The sequence below is a fragment of the Erinaceus europaeus genome, chromosome 6 (genome assembly GCF_950295315.1).
Source record: "Erinaceus europaeus chromosome 6, mEriEur2.1, whole genome shotgun sequence".
NCBI lineage: Eukaryota > Metazoa > Chordata > Mammalia > Eulipotyphla > Erinaceidae > Erinaceus > Erinaceus europaeus.
Genome location: NC_080167.1, coordinates 53,966,147 through 53,985,146, shown reverse-complemented (window position 1 = coordinate 53,985,146; position 19,000 = coordinate 53,966,147). Strand labels below are relative to the sequence as shown.

Below are 19,000 nucleotides of genomic sequence, written 5' to 3'. Positions count from 1 at the left end.
ATATAGCCTTACTGGTTGGAAATAGATACTTCTGTGTTTATTTTAGGGTAAATCAATAATGCTCAACTAGGCTCCTTAACTCGCTGAAGGTGCATGTAGGAGCTAGTTTTGAAAGACAACAACAATGGCAACAACAGAAAAAAAAATGCAAAGCTCTTCCAATGCTTATAAAAGGGACATGATTGGTCATTCATCCTATCTTGTGCTGATTAATCTCTTACAGTGTGTTTGAAATCACTCTGCAGTCTCTGAGTTCCAGGCTCAAGGTGTGAATCTATAAACAACCCATCCTATTTAAACGTTAGCCATCGCTGAGGGTTCTCTATGAGGATTTTATCCACTGCATTCTGAGTCAGACCTCTCAGCAACATTTTCGGGACAATGTTGGTGAGTATGTGAGAATAGCCATGGCCTCCATACTTCATCAGCCTATGCTTTGTGTGAATGTCATGTGCCACCAGGATCCGTTCTTCATAGCCCTCCTCCACCAGGAAACGTACCCTGTGAACAATGGCAACTTGTTAGATGGCATTTTCTCACATTCAGAATTCTCAAGGTGCTGCAGACTTGACTCCTAGACCTGTTGTGCTGGTTGCAAAGATGGTGCCTTCCATGTGGCATGGGGCCCAGGATGGGGACATGATCCTTATTACAGAGAGGGAGGGAGGGAGGGAGGGAGGGAGAGAGAGAGAGAGAGAGAGAGAGAGGAGGGAAGGGAGAAGAGAGGAGAGAGAAGAGAGGAGAGAGAGAAGAGAGGGAGAGAGAGAGAGAGAGAATTTCCAGCCTGTGATATTTATGATCGTGCCTGACAACCCTGCATTAAAGATTGCTTCTAATAAGATATGTCAGCTTGAATGGATGGGCACTTCAGTTTTCAGCTCTCTCTTTTTCTTTTTATATAACCATCTACCTACCTATCACTTCTCCTTTTACCTGACAAATAATGTCAATAGTTAGTTGTGATTAAAATAAGCAAACAAAATGAATTGTCAGACAAGTGAAATAGTCTGAGAATAAAATCAGTTGATTAGAAAAGGAGAGGAATATAAGCTAAATGGTCATTGCCCAAAAGTCAGCAAAGGCAGCACTGTATTGGAAGCACTTGTTCCTGTGAAGTCTGAGAATGTGACCTAGAATTTAAATTAATCTTGACACATCAGATGAAACTGACCAATAAACATTGACTCCAGTCTTCTTCCATCTCAGCAAGATGACTGTAAATGAAGAACTATCCTTTACAATTAGAGCCAGTAAACTAACGGATGTTTATCAACTCGTGTCTAAACATCTGGCCCTCTGTCTTTGTTAAACACTGTAGTCTGTGCTGAGTCAGCCCTGACAGTCTACATCTGTGTGTGTCTGGACTCTGGGCAGTGTCTCTCCTGACTGTCTCAGCCTCTGATGGCAGGAGAGGTACCATGGACACAGGACTCTTCTCTGCCATCTTCTGTGTTAGCTGTCAGCCTCTGAAGTCCCAAATGCATCGAGATGTATTGGTGGTACCTTCCTCCAAGGGTTGATTATTGGAAAGACATCCTTTTTGTTTTGCTAGCATTTCTTGTGTTCCAGTTCATGAATCATATTTTGGAACTACAATAGAATACGCAAAATGAAGGGCACCACACAAAAGAAACAGCTCAAGCACAGAGCCCTGCCCTCTGAGTACATACATCTCAAAATAAGTTGTAATTGAAGAGTGGACCTGGTGTTGGCAGATCAAATATCAGAGAACAGCAGCTAACCTTGGCATTTTTGCCCAGAAATCAGCATTCGCCCACATATTCCCTTTGCATGTTCTACAGGGACATGGAATGCCACCTGTGTCTCAAGGTTATTTACCTCTTTGAGATTCATGCTTTGTCCAAGAGTTTTTGTTTGTTTGTTTGTTTGTTTTGTTTTTGCCTCCACGGTTATTGCTGGGGCTCAGTGCCTACACCATGAATTAACTGCTCCTGGAGGCCTTTTTTTTTTTTTCCTCCTTTTGTTGCCTTGTTGTTGTAGCCTTGTTGTGGTTATTATTGTTGTTGTTGATGTCATTCAATGCTGGATAGGACAGAGAGAAATGGAGAGAGGAGGGGAAGACAGAGAGGGGGAGAGAAAGACAGACACCTGCAGACCTGCTTCACCGCCTGTGAAGTGACTCCCCTGCCGGTGGGAAGCCAGGGGCTCGAACCGGGATCCTTATGTCGATCCTTACGCTTTGCACCACGTGTGCTTAACCCGCTGCGCTACAGCCAGACCCCCTGTCCAAGAGTTTTAATGTGAAGTTACTTCTGGAAGAAATGCCTGAGGAGAATCATCTAAGAGAACTATAACCATTTATGAAAAAATTTTCCTGGATTTCCACCTGCAGGGGGGTGGCTTCACAAGTGGTGAAGCAGGTCTGTAGGTGTCTATCTTTCTCTCTCTATCTTCCCTCCTCTCTCAATTTCTCTCTGTCCTACCCTATAAAAAAGAAAGGAAGGAAGAAAGAAAAGAAAAAAGCCTCCAGGAACAGTGGATCCATAGTGCAATAACCCAAGAGGCAAAAAAAAAAAAAAAAAAAAAAAGGCAGAGGGAGATTTAACAGAGTGCCTGTAGACTGCAGAAACTTGGTGTGTGAAACCATGATCCACCAGTGCAAAGGGTTGTCACAGTGCAGGAAGTTCTAGGGTAAACTTTCCCCTTATATTTTCATTACTCCATTGAGGGGAAAAAAAGTGTCTTTACTGTAAAAGTGCCCAAAGAGATTCTTGAGAAAGGTCTGATGTCACACCCTGAATCACAAAGTTAGGAACTGTGATTTAGAAAGGATAGAATGCAGTGGACAAGAGACTTGTTTCAAATCGGGGAGTAACCAGGGAGGTGGCTCAGCAGTGGAGTGCAGGACTTGCATGCACAAGTCCTTCCCCCCCCCCACCCCAGTTCCACACTGTGTATGCCAGAGTGTGTATGTTCTGGCTCTTGCTCTCACTAAAGACATAAATTAATGTGTTTAAAAAGATAAAATAAAAAATGAGAACCCTTAGGACTCATTAAGTTGAAAATCCAGAGATCAGTTATCTCATGAAAAAGCTGATGCTGTGACTCAAGAAACACATGTATATCCTGACTCTCAAGAGAACCTGCCAAGTCACTCCCAGACTAAGGGCTCCTCGGTCACATGGTGCCATTGTATGGGAGAACAGTCGTTGCAGGGATGTCGCCAGAAGGGAGGAACCACTACAGATGAGAAGACAAAAAAAAATCACAGTAATTATAGAAATACAAATGAGTTACTGTTTTGCAAACAGATATTAGAGAGAGACTACAAAGTGTGAAAAGGCAGAGATATAATAAGATTTGAGAAATGGAACAGAAGATTGAAAACAGGTGTTAGACACAGAATTTCTGGTGCTAAAAACCAGAGGTAGGCAGAAGCATGCTTCTATGATCTTGCACTTAGGAGCTTCTAAAATTACTCAAGAAAGTTTCACAAATGAATGAATGGTAAAAGTCAAAAACCCTGGAGGTGGAGGGTTAGGGACTGCTGGGACACACACATAGTGTGACCTTCAGCTGTGCTGAATCCAGTGATCTCATACCTGGATTTAGTTTAAGAAAGATAAAGCACACAGACATACCCATACACAGTGATATACAGAAACACATACACTATATGGAATTTATGATGTCTGCATACATTTGGCATGATGAGAGATGACCAGAAGTAAATTCCTGTTTTGTGAATTAATAGCCAGGAGAGGCAAAGAAGGAATGAGGGGAGGAGGACAGGGGCATGCTGCTGGTCACCCTTCCTGCAAATCTCCATAGATTTCTCCCTCTCCAGAGCTCCGTTCCTTTACTCCAGAAGGTCAAACTGTAAAACTTGATCAAAGACATGCACCACACCACCACCACCACTACCAAGGCACTTAGGGAAAAGAAGCAAGTCCCAGGAGCTACTTTTCCTTTTTGCAGGGTGTGAAAGACATATTGAGGACATTCGTGGGGAGATGTGGCCGCAGGACCATGAGAGAGGAGAGGGACCTGCCATACTGCTCGTGCTTCCTTAGACTGGTTGACTGATTCATTGTTTTCACTTATGATGTAAGACAGTGAGAAAGAGACAAGAGTACAGCTCAGCTCTGACATATATGGTGCTGGAGGTTGAACCTTTGGCCTCTGGAGCTTCAGACCTGCAAGTCCTGTGCCCTCATGATGAGTTGTCCTCCTGGTCCCCACACCATCCTGCTTTGAACCACAGAGGATCGTCACCTGAACGATGTATGTTTGTACTAATGGGGACGATCCCAAGGAACCTGTTTGCTTACACTGAAGGGTGCTCCTGAACATGCCAATTAAATTAAAATAAAATGAAATTCAAAAACAAACAAAAACCAATACTCTGTCAAAAGACCTGGTCTAGTAATGAAAACAAGCAGCAAGCACAGCCCCTGCTTCATTGGTCAGTTTGCTCACAAAGAGCTAAGTCTCTTACCTTTGCAAAACTAGTGAAACATTTCTCACCGGCTCTTTCTAATGACATGAAACTAGAAATATATTTTACTGTTCACTAAGTCACAGGAGAAGAGTGCTGATACACTGGGGCAGCAGAAGGCATGCAGGTCTAAAGGTTACAGTCCATGGGGCAGTTTGTATTATTTTATTTTATTTTTGTTTTTGCCACCAGAGTTATCCCTGGGACTCCATGCTGACACTACAGATCCACTGCTCCCTGGGGCTATTTTCCCCCCTCTTTCTTTCTATTTTATTTAACAGGACAGAGAGAAATTGAGAGGGGAAGGGAGAGGGGGAGAGAGAAAAGTAGACACCTGCAGACCTGCTTTACCATTTGTGAAACACCCCCTGCAGGTATAGAGCAGGGGCTTGAACCCAGGTCTTTCTGCTTGGTGATATGTGTGTTTAACCAGGTGTGCCACCACCTGGCCCATGGGACAGACAGGTTTAAGATTGCCCCACCTAAGGCCATTTATCCAGGCTTCCCTTCAACCCCAATGTGTGTATGGAGTGTGTGTGTGTGTGTGTGTGTGTGTGTGTGTGTGTGTGTGTGTGTGTGTGTGTGTGTGTTATTGCTACTTGAGTCTTTGGGTTTCTGCATGTCACTTCTCTGCTCCAGACTTACTTATTCCTGTTTCTATCCATTTCCTACACCCTAACCATTCCTTGTCTTCATGGAGAACTTTCCTCCCTGAAATCTCACTCTGTAGTTGCCCACTCTGACCACTGGTTAATAGTTCTCTCCTTTGTTGCTCATCCAGTTATAGATAGAGCCACCTATTTCACTAAAAGCCTCCGCTTCATTGCCCTTAGCCTGTCTTTCCTACCGACCTTCCTATTTCTCGCCATACTTGCTCTTCCACAGCTTTCATCAGTCAATCTTATGTTTTCCCTCACTATCCAAGGCATTTTTCAGGGTTGGGATTCTAACCCTTGATCTAACATGTCTACTCTACGTGTTCTGCTTCTCCTTACAAAACTTCACTGGATTTACTACAAATTTACAAGGGAGGAAGAGAAAGAGAGAGGAAGAGAATGAGGCCCATCTTGTGCATTGGTGCCACTCCATACACTCATGCAATCATGCTGTCTTGTTTAGACAGGGTCTTCATACAACATACTCCTTGTCAGTATCTGTCACTCATTCATTCTCAACCTGTATCCTCCTCCTCCTCCTCCCTGAAACCCTGCCGCGAGTCCACTCCTTCTGTCTGAGAACATGGCCATTTCTGCTTCACAGGCACACCAGGAAAAAACACAGCATGAGTGCTCAGTTTCCTGTTTCTCTCTGCAAGATATTTATCTGGATCTCTGTATTACTTTCTCCCCTCTACTCATCTCAGTGGTGGAAGTCCAGCTCCTTTCAACCGACTTTCTCTTTACTTCCAGATCCCACCCGTTTGTTTCTCCAAAGCTTGGTTCTATGTCCTTTCATTCTGCACAGTTGTTTAAGCTAACATTGGAGTGACCATTCCTATACTGTGGACCAGATGCTTAACTTATGTGTCATGTTTTATTTCATGTAAATTATGTACTAATCCTTGAGAATAGGCATTACTTTCTTGTGCTCTCTCTCTCTCTCTCAGTTACATAAATATTACTCAACTTTTATCAAAACTTTCCTGTTTTTCTCTTGTTATTTGCAATTGATAGTTGGTTACAGGATCATAATATTACACTGTATAGTTTCATAACACACCCACCTCCAATGTTCTGTGTCTCTATCTTCCTACTTCCCAAAGATAATAAAAAAAAATTCCTTCTATCTTATCTTCATATTTCATCCTTATATCCTCATTCCCTTCACTGTCAAAAATTTTTTTAAAAAAATAGTCATTGGGTAGTTTGAGAAGTCATTTTGCATAGAAATAAAAAAGAAAAATACACCATGACTTTTCAGATGACCCAATAATTAATTTATTGGATAGAGAAATTGATCAAGGAAAAGGTAATAGAGAAAGAAAGACAGTTGCAGCACTGCTTCACTGCTCTTGAAGCTTCCCCCTGCAGGTGGAGACCAATGGGTTGAACCTGTATCCTTGTGCATTGTAACATGTGCTGTCGACCAAGTGCACCACCACCAAGCTCCTACTATCCAACTTTTCTAAGTGTAACTCCCACCTTCTTCCTCTTCCTCACTGCTTCTTCATTCTTAAGGCATTTTCTAGCTAGATTGTACTTACTGGTCATGTATGACATAGAATCTAACTATGAAGTCATATGGCTATTTTAGTCTTTATTCCACTTGACCTTTGTCATGCATTATAGCAGTCATGCCATCCTGCTTTAAACATCTTCTCCACCAACTCCCACAGTACATTTCCCTGGTATTCTTATCCCTTTAAAACTTTGCAAGCTATCCTTGAGTGACTGCCTCTGTGTCCATCCCTTAAACACTGACATTCCATAGCACTCTGTTCTCATTCTCCCACCCCTCTCTCTCTTTGGCTTCCAGGGTTATTGTTGCTGGGGCCCAGTACCAGCACTAGGAATTCACTGCTCCTGGTGGCCATTTTTTCTATTTTATTGGGCACTTAGTACTATGTGCGCTTAACCAGTGTGCCACTGCCTGGCCCCACTCTGTTCCCATTCTCTTTTCTGATGGAGCTTATACACCCCCACATTTCCAACTCTTACATGTGAACCATTTGATGTCTAAACCTAAATCTCTGCTCTATGCTCCTCACCCTTGTCCAGTGGGTCCCCGTGGATATAAATGTTTTGGTATTCTCAAACTAAGATCATCCTTGTCATTTCCAAATTGATTTATCACTCTGAAAGTTTTTAACTGGGTGCCTTCAGTCTTCCTATCACCAAGGTAATCAGATCAAGACAAAGCATGTAGCCTCTCATCTTTACTCTTCAAATATTCTTGGTGGCTGCAAACAACTGACTTTTATAATTGCTGCTTTTACTATCTTAGACAATTTGGGGAGGTTAAATACTGTATGATGCTTGGTTTTTAGGCATTATTTTATTTAATTTTCAAACAGCCTTTTAGAATACTTTTTTTTTGCCTCTAGGGTTATTGCTGGGGCTCAGTGCCTGCACTATGAGTCTATCTATTGCTCTTGGAGGCCATTTTTTCCCATTTTGTTGCCTTTGTTGTTATTGTTATTTTTGCCATTGATGTTATTGTTGGATAGGACAGAGAGAAATCAAGAAAGGAGGGAGACAGAGGGGGTGAGAAAGATAGACACCTGTAGACCTGCTTCACTGCTTGTGAAGCGACTCCTCTGCAGGTGGGGAGATGGGGGCTCGAACTGGGATCCTTACACCGCTCCCTGCGCTTTACATCACGTGCGCTTGACCCACTGCACTACCCCCCCCCAGAATATTTTTTATGAAGCATTTACAGAATTTAGAGCTGAGAGTTAGAACTCGAGTGTGGTCAACCTGGGAGAGACAACTTATTTCACTAAGGGGAAAAAGAAGGTGTCTCTGTTCTCTTAGTTTCATGGCAGAGGATGAGTATTCTGTCAGCTGCCCATCTGCACTCAGCTCCTAAGGCCCTGCTACATGTTCATCCACTTAGTATGACTCATTTTCTCCTCAAAGTAATAGAGAGGTGATTTTTTCTTCTTGATACAGATTAGGTATATTTCTTCTGCTGGTTTCTGTTTCATCTTGCCTACTGTTTTCTGAATTCTAATTCAGAAAAACTAATCCCCACCCAGACATGAAAATCATGAAAATCAAAAAGTGCTGGTAAGAGGAAGCAGTGGGAGAGATCCTATCATACTTACCTTCTAATTCTTTTATTATCATCAGGCATGTCAATATCCTGGCTGAACTGATAAGTAAGGACTTCAGTACCAAAGAGATCATATTCCAAGTAGCAGCCAAGTTGAGCAAACTCCAGTAGCTCTTTCTTATCAAGTATAGTCCTAGAGGCAATCAGACAGTCTGTTGTTGTTATCAAGGACACCCTTCCCACACATTGGAACATAGTTAAGTAGTAGAACTTTTGAGTTGGCTTTTGTGAGGGGATGATAAGATAGTAAGCTCAGTTTGTTGCCGGAAATTGCCAGGATTCTCTTAGACTCATAATGTTTCCTTTTTAAGGTATTTGGGAACAACAGATATTTTAATTATGTTGCCATTACTTTAAAAAAAATGTAATTCTTTTTCAGAACTGTCTTCAAGATATGTTCTACCAGCTACTGAAAATTCTTAGTAGAGTTCCAGAAAACATCAAAGGAAACTTGGCATTGGACATAGTGAGTTAGGAGAGTACTAATTCACCCGAAGAAACCTGAAGAAAACATGAAGCTCAGGTATGGTCACAGTGTGATTTTCTTATGAGGATCATGAAACCATTCTGAAGTTAACTTAAAAAACTGATGTGAATATCATTGCTTCTGCTTTAAAAGGGATAATACTTCAACAGATATATGTTTTTTTTTTTATTTTTATTTGGAAGCTAATGGTTTATAGCACAACTGTCTACACATATTCTAGTGGACTTATTTTAAAAATATAATTTCTTATTTCATCATCACTCTAATAGATATTTCTCACTTCAATGGAGATCAGGTTAAGAATGCCTCTGTTGTAGGATGTTGGACTGAGTGAGTGAAAGGGGAAGGAGAGAGGTGTAAGTAAGTACAGACTATAGACCAGGAAGTAGAATCTGGGACACAAATAGATGACATCCAAAAAAATTTTTCACTCTAGCAAGTAAAATGGGATACATAAAATTGACCCAAAGAGTAGTAAAAGAGATTATAGCACAGATGGAAAAAAAAAAAAAAAGGACCAAAAATCTTACCAGGAGAAATCAGGGAAAAATGTGCTGTGCAGGCAAATACATCCCATGTGTGCTATGTGCAAGGAGTTGGGGGTCTAGAGGAAGGATGTGTTAGTCTGGGTTTCCAAACTGGCTTGGAGCAGAGCTGAATGTCAGACAACCATTGTCTTCGCAGGCTTTTATCTAGATAAGCTGCTGCCCTATTACCTTGGCACCTCCAGGATGCAAGGATTAAAGCACTATAATATGTCTATAAACCTGCTTCTAAGAGGTCAGAAGATCTTTCATAGCCTTTCTTCCAAGCCTTAGGAGGACCAATTAAGACTCAGTGGGTCACTATGGTGAGAGGGTTCCGCTGTCCTGGGATTTGTGCTGGGAGCTGACTATATGACTTATGTTCTCAACAGTCATAATTAGCTGGCCTCCTTTGACTCTGTTTGCCCAGTTAGCATAGCTCACAGCTCACCATGTTGTGTTAGGCAGGGAGACTGAAAAAAACTCACCTTTCCTTTCTACTCTAAAATGTGAACCAGTCCTGTACCATCTCCTATTAATACTATTCCTTTCCCATATTCTTACCATGGACACCATTTTTTTGCACCTGAAATTACCGGTCTAAAATAATGTGTTTTTCTATGGTAAATATATTCTCTTTTCCTTAAGGAATCATATATATGTATATGTATATGTATATGTATATGTATATGTATATGTATATGATGTATATGTATATGTATATGTATATGTATATGTATATGTATATGTATATGTATATGTATATGTATATGTATATGTATATATTTCCGTTAACATAACAAGGAAGATAGTCTAAGTTTGATACTTTTTTAAAACTTTTGACTCAATTTATTCAGTGAGTTAATTCCAATATATTTAAAGTCCTGAGGTGGTGGTGGGAGGTTGGGGTGACAAGAGGAGGAATAGAAGTATCAGCAACAGATTAGATGATACTCTAATTTCTGCACCTAATGTCTCTTTCCTTCTTTTTGCTGAATATCTTGAAACCAAGTTTTCTAAATTTTAAGTGATATATCAAACTAAATACTCAGAGTTCTTTGATACTTTCTTTTTTATTTTTTTAAGAAAATTTTATTTATAAAAAGGAAACATTGACAAAAACCAAAGGATAAGAGAGGTACAACTCCACACAATTCCCATCACCAGAACTCCGTATCCTATCTCCTCCCCTGATAGCTTTTCCTATTCGTTTTTAAAATTTTTTTTACATTTCTTTATTTATTTTCCCTTTTGTTGCCCTTGTTGTTTTTGCATTGTTGTTGTAGTTATTATTGTTGTTGTTATTGATGTCGTGGTTATTAGATAGGACAGAGAGAAATGGAGAGAGGAAGGGAAGACAGAGAGGGGGAGAGAAAGATAGACACCTGCAGACCTGCTTCACCGCCTGTGAAGCGACTCCCCTGCAGGTGGGGAGCCTGGGGCTCGAACCAGAATCCTTACTGCGGTCATGGTCCTTGTGCTTTGTGCCACGTGCACTTAGCCTGCTGTGCTACCACCCGACTCCCTAGCCTTCCTATTCTTTAACCCTCTGGGAGTATGGACCCAGGGTCATTATGGGGTGCAGAAGGTGGAAGGTCTGGCTTCTATAATTGCTTCCCTGCTGAACATGGGTGTTGACAGGTTGATCCATACTCCCAGTCTGTCTCTCTTTTTCCCTAGTGGGGTGGGGCTCTGGGGAAGCAGGGCTCCAGTACATGTTGGTGGGGTCATCTGTCCAGGGAAGTCCGGTTGGCATCATGTTAGCATCTTTGCCATTTTAATCATTACCATCATCATAGCTGAAAGCAGTAAGAACTTCATGTGAGACTTGCATGTACCAGATACTCTATATTGATTTCATTTGATATTCTCCATAATCCTACCTGGGCTCAATTTATATAATAGATGAAGAATCTGGGATAGAGAAATGAGATGCTTTTCATAGTATTACACAAAAACATAAATTCATCTCAAGGTTAGAATCTACTCTTCTAACCACTGTGCTATATGACTTCTCCATATTACTAAATATTTCACACTCAAAGGGCATCTTCCAGAATTACACTGACTATGTGTACATGTAAAATTCTTAAGCTTCTGTTATGAAACTTCATCCCCTTACTACGGTAACCTCAAACTGCGTGAAAAACTGGGGCGAGGATGGGCACAGGTGCAGGCACACCTGGTTGAGCACGCATGCTACAGTGCACAAGTACCCAGGTCCAGGCTCCCAGTCCCCACCTTCAGGAGGAAAAGCTTCACAAGTGGTGAAGCAGTGCTGCAGGTGTCATTCTCCCACTCTGTCTCTCCCTTCCTTCTCTCGATTTCTCTCTGTTTCTATCTAATATGTAAAGAAAATATTTTTAAAAAATTGGGACAGGGGAATTAGAACATTGTTAGGTGACAGGATTTGCAAAAATATGCCATAATTTTGCAGAGAAACCCAATAATTTTGCAGAGAAAAATACATCACGACTTTTCCAACAACCTAATATTTTTTTTAAAAGATTCAATAAAATAGGGCTGGTGTACAATAATTTTGAAACATAAATTTTACATTTTAAATGATGTATTGTTATGAGAAAGAGACCAGAACTTCACTCATCTCTGGCATATGGGGTACTGGAGATTGAACCAGCGGTCTCTGGAGATTCAGGCATGCAAATCCTGTGATCTAAAGATGCTACCCAACTGAAGAGCTGTGATGAGTGGGATATTTTTACCAAGCTGCCCCTTCTGTGATAAGCATATCCATCCACCAGGGCCACTTCCTGCCCTTTCATCTACACTTACCAATGGAAAAATACACCTCACCCTGAAGATGTCTTGTGCCCCGTGCCATGAATGTCTAACAAGGTGACTTGACCACGTTACACTGACATCCAGCTGGATGGCTTCCAAGGACTGTCAAGGTGCTCCCGAGGTGGTATTTATGCAACTGGCTTTGTCTCCCCTTTAGAGAACAGATTGACCCCAGATGTCATCTTGACATCTTTCAGATGAGGATTAAACAGAGGTCCTGCCCTGCTCCACCCTCAGTGAACTCATAACACTTCTCATTGGAGTGGAAGGGTCAAGTTCAGCCACTTCTCCTTATTCTGTATTCTGTTTTTTTATGAATAATTATAGTCACTTATTCTAATCTTCCCTAATCTTTAAGGTAAGGATTTACCACCTCTTGTTGTAAGCAGTGAGGGAGATATATTTCACCTTGGAGGACATCTCTTCATCAAAGGGGAATGAAAAGATTGCAATGTCATTTGTAAAATATTCTAGGATTTCCTGGAAGGGAGATGTTATTATTATTTTTTTGTATCGAGTATTTATTCTTGTTTGTATCTCTTTTATTGTGTGTATTATACATCTGCTCTTTAACATAACAGTCAAAAATGTATGGAAGGAACTGATACCCTTTTATGACAAATATCTTATTATCAACTAAGAAAATGGTATCTAAGGTTATTTGACTGTCTTTATTTCAGAATGTGGTCATCACATAAGAGTATTTTCAGGCTGGTACTAAAACCCAAGACAGTTAATTTTTTTTAACTCTTTGAATTTGAAATCTTATCAAAGTGCTGAGGGGTTTGGTTGAATTGACATTCAGTGAATGCACTATGAGTAGGAGAATGAGGTCTGCCTGAAGTGATTCTTTAGACAAGATTCTATGGACTGTCTGGGTAGGAAAAAAACACTTAAGGAATAGGGGAAAGGATGTGATTTGTGGCTGAGATCAAGAAGACAGCAACACCTAAAGCCTGTTTGGGGATTCACAGTTTCAAAGAAACTCCCAAAGACATTATTCTATCTCAGGCTTTCATGAATACCTTCATGAATTCATTCAGCAGACACTATCCAGTCCTATCAATAGCTTTGTACTAGCCTCTGTGCTGTAAAGATGGGTATGAATCCAAAATTTAAATTGCTGTTGTAAGGAATTTAAAGTCTAAGGAGGCAGATTTAAACTAAAATATTATTCACCATGTTGGAAAGCTTTTACAGTAAAAATAGAGACAAAGTATTAAGATGAAACAATGAAAGGAATGACACCTGAGCTGAGTCTTAAGAAAATTGTTCAGATACAGCAGAGTAGAGCTCAGACTTGTGCGGACTCTATCAGCACTCGTTGAGAAGGGGAAAAAGACCTTACCTTTCCTTGGTGAAAAGACTTAATTTGTCAGTTAAAGTACATACGGAAAGACGTATCCATCCATCCATCCATCCATCCATCCATCCATCCATCCATCCATCCATCCATCCATGTATCTGTCCATCCATGTATCTGTCCATCCATTAAGGAATTGTTGATCACTACCTACTAGTTAGGGCTTGGCCCATGTCAAAACATAGAATACATTTACAGCTAAAACTTAAGAACTTGATTAAGTAATTTTTAATTGGTATGCAAAAGTAGTAATAAGTGTATACTTATATACAACTGATATAAACTTTTACAAGTTTATCAATTTAAATTGCTAAACTTACCTAGAATTATTCATATCATAATATAAAATGAATTTTAATATTTTAAAAGTATATATTTGTATATAGAATTATATTTATCAATATATTATCTGATAATATTCCTCAATACATGTGTAGTAAATATATATTTATAAAATTAAAGTATTTTTGATTAATATTAAATATATGAGGATGTATCACTTATAACTTAAAATAGCTATAAAAAATTATTTGTAGATAATATACTTTAATTATAATTAATAAATAACATTTAAGAGAAATTTATATATAAGTTACTATAATATATTTAATCTTAAAATAAATTAAGAATACGACATATGTATCCCCCAGCTCAGCTATAAATTTTGTAAACTTCTTCATTGTTAAACATTAATCTCTAGTCAGTATAAAATTTAAAAGATAGAATTACTTAAGCTTTTAAAAATATTTATTTATTTATTTCCTTATGTTGCCCTTGTTGCTTTATTGTTGTAGTTATTATTGTTGTTGTTATTGGTGTCATTGTTGTTGGATAGGACAGAGAGAGATGGAGAGAGGAGGGGAAGACAGATGGGGAGAGAAAGATAGACACCTGCAGACCTGCTTCACCACCTGTGAAGTGACTCCCCTGCAGGTGGGGAGCAGGGGGCTTGAACCTGGGGACTCGAATCTGGATCCTTATGCCGATCCTTACACTTTGTGCCACCTGTGCTTAACCTGCTGCGCTACCGCCCAACTCCCCAAAATTACTTAAGCTTTTAATGAATGACCTGGCTATCGTTGATGGTTAGAAAGTATAATTTGGTACTTCAGGTATATACTCAAAACAATCAATTACAATGGTGTGATCACATTAATACACTAGCTTGTTCCCATAGGTGTATTTTAAAGATCCATTAGTCTTTTGGATAGTAGAGATTAACTGGAAGTGCTTAGCAATAGAAAACTAATTCATATTGCCATGGATTTGTTAGTTACTTCATGCCCCAATATTTGAATATATTTCCATGTATTTGAACAGGCACTGCCCGCCCCCACATTACTCAGTTCCCTCATGCAGAGATGCTTAATGACATCATAGGAAGGAATGACATCACACTTTCAATATTATGGTTTAAGATTAGGCTTAAGCCAATGGAACAGATGGTTGCAAGTGCGAAAAACCTCATTCACATTAGATGAAAGCCAAGAAGTTGGCTCCAAATTGCAAGATGTAACTAAAACTTTCCTTTAAAACACATCCCACAATTAAAACATCCTAGGAAGAGCTTTTTTACCATATGAACTTTCCAGCTGCCGCCTAGCACAAAAGAGCTTGCGTTTTTCATGTAAGGCAACACATAGTTCAAGGAATGATGGTATTGAGGAGAGTGAAGATAAATCTCACAGACACGGCAATCCTATTTGTTAAAATGTCACATTTCATGGGAATGGTGTCAGAGTAGTGAAAAATTGCTTTCAAAGAAAAAAATTACTAGTGGGAGGTTTGGGTGGGCATAAAGCCACAGCAAGAAGTCATAACCAGTGCCTTCATTTACATTGACATTGGGTCAGTCTGTGTTCTTCCCAAATGTCTCTGTTAAAGACGCAATTTGAATTGCGTGACTTGATTGCATCTTAGTAGGTGCTGCTTCATTTGTAGTAAGAAGTTTTGCTTCATTTCAGTTGATTAAAAGTTAGTCTAGGGGGTTCCCGGAAGATGGTGGACTGAGAAGCTGCTAGTGGCTAGAGCTCTGACCACGTCTTCTGGAAACGGTAGGATTTTCTGCCTTTAGTAGGCCAGTCAATAAGGGGTCCTAGCGGTGACATCAAGGAGGTGACTATAACTTAATTTGGGTTAAAAATTAGAGTATAAAAAAGGGAAAAAATGTTTTCTTTCTTTTAAATTATTAAGCACACCTCCTCCCCCTCCCCCCCAAAAAAAACCAGTCCCTGGGGACCAGGTCCTAGCAGGCTCCCCTGCTGAGCCTCTTTCTTTCTTTACCAAGATTCCTGTCCCACCAGAGAGTATCATTCATTCTAAATCTATACCCTTCTGAAACCTCTGGCCTTTTTTCTTTCTAAGTAGCCAACCCCCCCACCTCACCCCACATAGCTAATTAAATAATTAAAAATAAATAAATAAATAAAAACTCTTTCATTTCACTGCTCTTTTATGACTGTTCGTTTTCTTATCTTTTTCTTTTTCTCTCTCTTTTTTTTTCTTTTTCTCATTCTTGTCATCCTTTCTTCCTTAATCCTACAGCTTCCAAAGCCACAGGGTCCATCCCCCACACCACCAAACAGTGTGCTTTTCTGAATTCACTGATACACATTTGGGAATTATTTTGGGGAAGAATTCTGACTCAGAGTTGGACTCTCATTGCAAGTATCTCTGCTCAACTTCCCTTCATCCTTTAGCTACCCCTAGAATATACAGTGGATAGTAGATTTGCATAACTGTCTATTTCAGCTATCCTTGTCTAGTCCTGAGGTTTTTTTTTTTTTCTCTTTCTTAACAATCAGCTGCCTCTGATCACGAGGTTTGAGATAATCTGGGACAGGTTTTTTTTTTTTACCCTGCTCTATTTTATTATTAATATTATATAAAGGCATATATCTTCCCCCCCTTTAGGTTGATCAGAATTAACTCTTAGGGTATCTTTCATTGCTAGGGTAGTGGGCATCTTATCTATTGTGGGAGGAACTTGTCTCGTTACTACTACCTCCTCTATAGACTCTCCCCTCCCTCCTCCTCCTAGCTAATTAAAAAATTAAATTAAACTAAATTAAAAATAAAGTAATAAAAAAACTTTCCTCTCACTGCTCTTTAATTACAGCTCTTTTTCTTATCTTTTCCCTTTTCTCTTTCTTGTCTCTTCTTTTTTTTTTATCTTGTCATACACTTCTTCGTTCCTTCTTCTTTGCCTTTCTGAATTTGTGAATTATTTTGGGGAAGAAATCTGACTCAGAGTGGACTCTCTATGTGTGTGTCTCTGCTCTACTTCCCTTTCCCCTCTTGTTACCCCTAGAATATACAGTGGCTAGTAGATTCGTGTAACTGTCTATTCTTGCTATCCCTTCTTTCTTTTCTCTTTCTTCCTCACTGGGATTTGGTTACTATTTTTTCACAGACTGGAGAAATTGTTTGGCTAACTGGTAGTGATTAAACTGCTTCAATACTTGCTTCAGTTGCTACTGTAATTCCTGAGGTTGGTGAGTGCAACTGTCATAAAGGTATTTAGTACAGGGTTACTTGTACTCAAGACACAACAACTGAGGAACAACAGAGCATAAAAAAAAAGAAACACATAAATCAAAAAAATGGGTAGATCAAAAACAAATAAAACTGCTACTCCGATGAATGAAGACAAGAGCCCAGAAGAAACTACAAATCAGCCAGAAGTAACCATAGATGAGAAAAGTATGCAAAAAATAATAAACTTATTAATCACAGAAATGAAAACAACATTGGAGGAAAGGAATGGCAGTATTAGGGAAACAACAGTTGAGATCCCCAAGGAAAATACTGATTATCTTGAGGCAATTAGAGAACTGAAAGCTGAAATAGCTGTAATGAAGAAAGAAGCTGAGGCAAGGGAAAGCAGACTAACAGAAGCAGAAAACAGAATTAGTCAGACAGAGGATGAGTTAGAGAAAAAAAAGAGGTGAAAGAGCTTAAAAAGAGATTGAGAGACACTGAAAACAACAACAGAGACATATGGGATGATCTCAAAAGAAGTAACATTCGCATAATTGGACTGTCAGAGGAAGAAAGAGAGGAAGGGGAAGCAAACATTCTAGAGGAAATAATAGAAGAAAACTTCCCAGACCTGAATAACAGAAAGGACATCAAGATTCAAGAGGCCCAGAGAGTACCAAACAGAATCAACCCAGACCTGAAGACACCAATACACATCATAGTCACAATGAGAAGATGTAAGGATAAAGAAAGGATCCTAAAGGCTGCAAGAGAGAAAGAAAAAGTCACATACAAGGGAAAACCCATAAGATTATCTGCAGACTTCTCCACTCAAACTCTAAAAGCCAGAAGAGAATGGCAAGATATCTATCAAGCCCTGAATGAAAAAGGGTTTTAATCAAGGATAATATATCCTGCTAGACTTTCATTCAAACTAGATGGAGGGATCAAAACCTTCTTAGACAAACAACAGTTAAAGAAGGCAACCATCACCAAACCGGCCCTGAAAGAGGTTCTAAAAGACCTCTTATAAACAAGAACATCACTATAATACTGGCAATATATCAGAGAAAACAAAAAAAAATTTTTTTGAACAATGGCACTACAATACATTAAATCCATAATATCAATAAATGTCAATGGCTTAAACTCACCCATCAAAAGGCACAGAGTTTGGGGATGGATCAGAAAACATAATCCAACCATATGCTGCTTGCAAGAATCCCATCTGTCACAACAAGATAAACACAGACTTAAAGTGAAAGGATGGAAAACTATCATACAGGCTAACGGACCACAAAAAAGGGCAGGAACAGCCATTCTCATCTCAGACATGATAGATTTTAAATTAAATAAAGTAATAAAAGATAGGCAAGGACATTACATAATGATTAGAGGATCAATCAGCCAGGAAGACTTAAGAATCATTAACATCTATGCACCCAATGAGGGACCATCTAAATACATCAAGCACTTACTGAAAGAATTTCAAAAATACATCAATAGTAATACAGTAATAGTGGGAGACTTCAATACCCCACTCTCACACTTAGACAGATCAACAAAGCAGAGAACCAATAAAGATACAAGAGAATTGAATGAAGAGATCGACAGACTAGACCTCTTGGACATTTTCAGAGTCCTTCATCCCAAAAAACTAGAATACACCTTCTTTTCAAATTCACATAACACATACTCAAGGATAGACCACATGTTAGGCCATAGAGACAGCATCAATAAACTCAAGAACATTCAAATCATCCCAAGTATCTTCTCAGACCACAGTGGAGTAAAACTAACATTTAACAACAAACAGAAAATTATTAAAAGTCACAGAATTTGGAAACTAAACAACATACTCCTTAAGAACCACTGGGTCAGAGATTCACCCAAGCAGGAAATTCAAATGTTCCTGGAAACAAATGAAAATGAAGATACAACCTATCAAAATATTTGGGACACAGCTAAAGCAGTACTGAGAGGGAAACTTATAGCCATACAACCACATATTAAACACCAAAAAGAAGCTCAAATGAATGACCTTACTGCACACCTCAAGGACTTAGAGGAAGAGGAACAAAGGAACCCTAAAGCAACCAGAAGGACAGAAA

General features: G+C 39.5%; 1 protein-coding gene across 9 annotated transcripts in view; it reads right to left on the bottom strand.

Moving 5' to 3' along the window:
* PTER (phosphotriesterase related) overlaps positions 1–19,000 on the bottom strand; it is a 97,553-nt gene that overhangs the window by 27,323 nt on the left and 51,230 nt on the right. For 4 of the 9 annotated variants that reach the window (XM_007526156.3, XM_060192229.1, XM_016189644.2 and 1 more), the window contains 2 exons: positions 8,226–8,366; positions 16–501 (listed from right to left, as the gene is read on the bottom strand). In XM_007526156.3, the coding sequence (XP_007526218.1) occupies positions 291–501; positions 8,226–8,366 (352 nt within the window). In that variant the 3' untranslated portion in view covers positions 16–290. Of the gene's footprint in view, positions 1–15; positions 502–1,839; positions 2,044–2,138; positions 3,202–8,225; positions 8,367–19,000 lie in introns of those variants that run through there. The other 5 variants (XM_060192227.1, XM_060192225.1, XM_060192226.1 and 2 more) reach the window with 3 other exon arrangements.